This window comes from Montipora foliosa, chromosome 1, assembly GCF_036669935.1.
Source record: "Montipora foliosa isolate CH-2021 chromosome 1, ASM3666993v2, whole genome shotgun sequence".
In the NCBI taxonomy this organism is placed as follows: domain Eukaryota; kingdom Metazoa; phylum Cnidaria; class Anthozoa; order Scleractinia; family Acroporidae; genus Montipora; species Montipora foliosa.
The window spans coordinates 51,393,071-51,395,570 of NC_090869.1; the positions used below are offsets into that span (position 1 = coordinate 51,393,071).

A 2,500-nucleotide genomic window follows, 5' to 3' on the forward strand; every position below is an offset into this window, starting at 1 on the left:
AGACCCACCCCTTTAGATTGTCTGTAGATACATACACCCAGCTTCTTAGACTTAAGTCGATGATTTGCTCATCAATCTACATTTATTTTAATATTACATGTACGGTACCTCATGAATTGATGCATGAGAGTCACTGCATGCATAATTACATGTGTTCATGTACAGTATACAGCTGTACACAGGTATCAGTAATTAAGCTGCATGTAGTTTTAAAAAAGATTATGACTTGTTTGTGGCTTTAACAATAACAATATTATTATTATAATTACTGTTCAGTTATTACTGGTATTCTTCAGTTTACGCACAAGGAATCAATCCTCATTAAATTTTCTTGTTTACAATGACTGTACATGCTAAAAAAAAAGTTATAAACCCAACTTCATCATTAAGTTTTTACTGCTACAAGAAATAAAACTGCTCATTCAAAGACCTGTCTTGGCCACAGCATGAGACGGGTGAATAAGAGAAGTCTGAGATTTTCTTTGCACAGTAATTGTTAGTTTAATTCCTGTTCATGTTTGTTTACATGTAGCTGGAGCAGGAGGTCCAGGAACACCAGGTTCCACAGGCCAACCATCTGCAGGGGAGGGAGGCAGTACCACAGGACGTAAGAGGCAGAAGACATCATCTGATCCTGAATCAGATGCAAGTGAAAGTAAGTCAAGCTCAGGCTAGGCATGCACAGTTAATAATTAAAGATACAGTGCTGTACACTGTACATGTTTATGGTATTTGAGAAATAGAAAATGGTAATGATTTCTTGCATGATGTTTGGAAGAAAATGGATCAATGTTAGTGCTAGTAACAGTAAGTACATGCATGCATTGTACTGTGCCCAAATAAAAAAATTCATGAGTCAAAAGGCCATAAACATTAATTTTTAGGATTTTTGTTGGAATTTTCTTGGAATGGAATCTTCTGCTGGCCTTTTTATCACCAAGTGAGAAGTTGCACATGTAGCTTTGGTTTGCAAGTCATTTTTAATAGAGCAGGCACTCCTCAAGTGCCAGACCTGGGCACAAACTTAGAACTGTGAATGTTATGGGATGTGAGAGAAAACAAGGAGGAAGTTTTTTTTTTTTTCTTTTGGTTTTTTTTTTCAGCTTTCAGAACAGTTTTCAGCAGCATAATTTTATAGCAGTTGAGCTTTCACTAAAAGTAAAGCATGAGTTTATTGTTTGGACAACAAAACTACAAAATGTAAAATCTTACTCTTGATTTCTTAGTTACAGTAGATTGTGCCTGTGCAATTTTTTAATTTTATTTATTTATTTTATCTGCAATAAAAATAACGTGCATCAAACAGCGGTATTTAAAGCAGCTACAGTACAAGCTGTTTGAAATTTTCTTTTGATGAACAAGATTTTTTGTCTCCTTTTTACTAATGTGTGGTTCCAGAAAATATCCATACCCCACCACGGAAGACTTTTTGATTTGCACCCCCCCTCCCCCCAGGATTTTCCGTTCCAGGGGGGTCTTTGATGACCCCCCTCCCCTCAGGAATTTCCAGAATTTTTGTTCTTATAAAAAAGAAAGTGAATTAGTTACGTAATTACAGTAGAATTTTATTTTATTTCAACAGTGTAAACGTTAAGGTTAACTTTTAGAAAAATATAACGCTTTGTTAAGCTCATTATCCAGCTAAACTTTTAGCTTCTTTGCTATCAACTTAATTTTGCAAAGCTTTAAACATTTGGGTTGCACGTCGACTGTTTCACGTTTTTGTGCAAACTTCGATCTGAACATTTCACTTGCTTAAACAACTCCGCAAATGATAGTAAATAAAACAGAAACTTGCAAGGTTCCTTTGTCTACACATTTTTGTCAGTTTCTTCAGGTTGATTCTTATTTAGCGACCACACATGTTGACGCGGTAGGTTTAGTGAAAGTCGTCACAAAGGCAGTTGTTTTACAAAGAATATTATTGACACCAAAATAATCCATCATATTTGTAAACTTAGATATGACAACTTAAGTGCAGTCTTAAAATTTACTGACTCTCCAGCAGTCATTCTCGCTGGTAAATGACACCCAGCCTCACTAGCTGTTGCTTGCCTTTTAGTCACTGATGGAATCCAGAGGGCGACTGTTATTGCTTTTGGTGCGATTTACTTCCTCCAATGAGTAGTGAAACTCTTGTTTTAGAATTTCCAGTTTGACATAACGAACTAAACCTCAACAAGCGTTTCCCGAGGACCCAATCACGGTTACTCAAAGAAGAGAAAACTAGACTGTCCACAGTCTAAATGCCACCCACAAAAAAGAAAATGTTGTTGCACGCAAGCATTGAGATGGTGGGAACTTGCGTCTTATCGCATTTTCAATGAGTTACTACCCCCAGTAAAACATGAATCCTATCAAAAATGTGTTTACTGCATGTGAAGGTAACGCAAAGCGACACTCAAGTGAAAGGAAATGTTGGTTGGACGTAAATGATACAAAGCTGGAAGTCTGGGGACGAGACTCCAGTTGAGACCGCCATTTTAAATGTTTGGAATCC

General features: G+C 36.7%; 1 protein-coding gene across 2 annotated transcripts in view; it reads left to right on the forward strand.

The window, feature by feature from the left end:
- Positions 1-2,500, forward strand: part of LOC138000742 (E3 ubiquitin-protein ligase RING2-like) — a 19,348-nt gene that overhangs the window by 5,274 nt on the left and 11,574 nt on the right. For both annotated transcript variants that reach the window (XM_068847370.1, XM_068847378.1), the window contains exon 8: positions 533-655. In XM_068847370.1, the coding sequence (XP_068703471.1) occupies positions 533-655 (123 nt within the window). The remainder of the gene's footprint in view (positions 1-532; positions 656-2,500) is intronic.